Raw genomic sequence first — 1193 nt, forward strand, 5'->3', positions numbered from 1 at the left:
TTGTTAAAGCTTTCCCACTTTGTAAAGGTGTGCAGGAGCATCTTCCTTTACCCTTCTTGAACTATTGACTATTAGTGTTTGTTCCTCTAACCTCACATACAAGCACTCTCACAACTATTTTGGATTTTTCTTTTCTTTATTTTTGCAGCAGCAGTTTGTAATGCAAATAGAAGCTACTTGAGGAGGATTATTTTCTGAAATTATTGTGGAGGGCCGTAATTTCTTGAACTGGAATTGGAGTATGCGTATTGGGATTTAACGGTTGGGGTTTTATGGATTAATAGGTAAGAGAAGGAGTGATATTTGTATTATATATAACATGGAAGCTGAGAACGCAGGGTTTCATCACCAGCAGCATCAGCAGGGGATATCGTTTAAATCAGGGACAAGTAGCGGCGGCAGCAGCAGCTCAGGGGTGGTTTCTCCGATGATTTCCATGGGAAATTACTATAACCACTCTGGGACTGACTCGAATTTAAGCTTAAATGATTGTACCACGGGGGCTGCTGGGGGAATTATTTTTTCTTCGCCAGGGGCTGTTCAGGCTGGGAATTCTTTCGGGTCGTCACTTCTTTTGGAATCTGTACCAGGGCTGAAGCATGATACGGGTTTGGCGGTTGAATGGTCCGTTGAGGAACAGTACAAACTGGAGGAAGGACTTGCCAAGTAGGTACTTTGTTCCAAAAAGGAAAATAAATTCTTTAAAAAGAAAAACACTAATGTGAAACTGCCATAAGTTTAGATTTTCAATGACCGAGGTACAATAAGATTGCATAGTTATGTAAGTATGTTTGTTGTAGTCCAAACTTTTTCTTTTTGTCTGGATTCAATTCAGAATGGCCACTTAAGGTGCTCATTAACACTGGTTTAGTCTTCTGTTCGATTTTGTTTTATGTAGGTTCTATTATTTGGCCCAAAAGTGCTTGTAGGTACTAGTTAAGAGTATATTTTTACAAAAGAAAAGATTACAAGGCTTGAGATGACGTGTGTTTTCTGTAGTGGACTTGTCTGTGTGTATGGGCGCAAGTGCACATAGGCATACGCATTTAGGCTTCTAGGCATATTACAAACAACAGAAATTCCGTCAAGATTTGTGCTTCAGCTCCTATTTCTGTATATGCAATAAGAATACTAACCTCTAAATTTCACATCTAAAACCAAACGTCTAAAATTCTCAAAGTTTAAACAAAAAA

General features: G+C 38.7%; 1 protein-coding gene across 1 annotated transcript; it reads left to right on the top strand.

The window, feature by feature from the left end:
• LOC111386337 lies at window positions 1-706 on the top strand. Its single transcript, XM_023010799.1, has 2 exons — window positions 1-27; window positions 149-706. Exon 2 carries the CDS (start codon window positions 320-322, stop codon window positions 668-670), a length of 351 nt encoding a protein of 116 aa, XP_022866567.1. The 5' UTR covers window positions 1-27; window positions 149-319; the 3' UTR covers window positions 671-706.
• Window positions 707-1193: the final 487 nt, after the last annotated feature.

Source organism: Olea europaea, unplaced genomic scaffold, assembly GCF_002742605.1.
Source record: "Olea europaea var. sylvestris unplaced genomic scaffold, O_europaea_v1 scaffold35102, whole genome shotgun sequence".
NCBI classification, from domain to species: domain Eukaryota; kingdom Viridiplantae; phylum Streptophyta; class Magnoliopsida; order Lamiales; family Oleaceae; genus Olea; species Olea europaea.

Bases quoted from the DNA above. Each gene is read 5' to 3' on its own strand.
- LOC111386337 (XM_023010799.1), top strand. From the start codon at position 320: ATGGAAGCTGAGAACGCAGGGTTTCATCACCAGCAGCATCAGCAGGGG.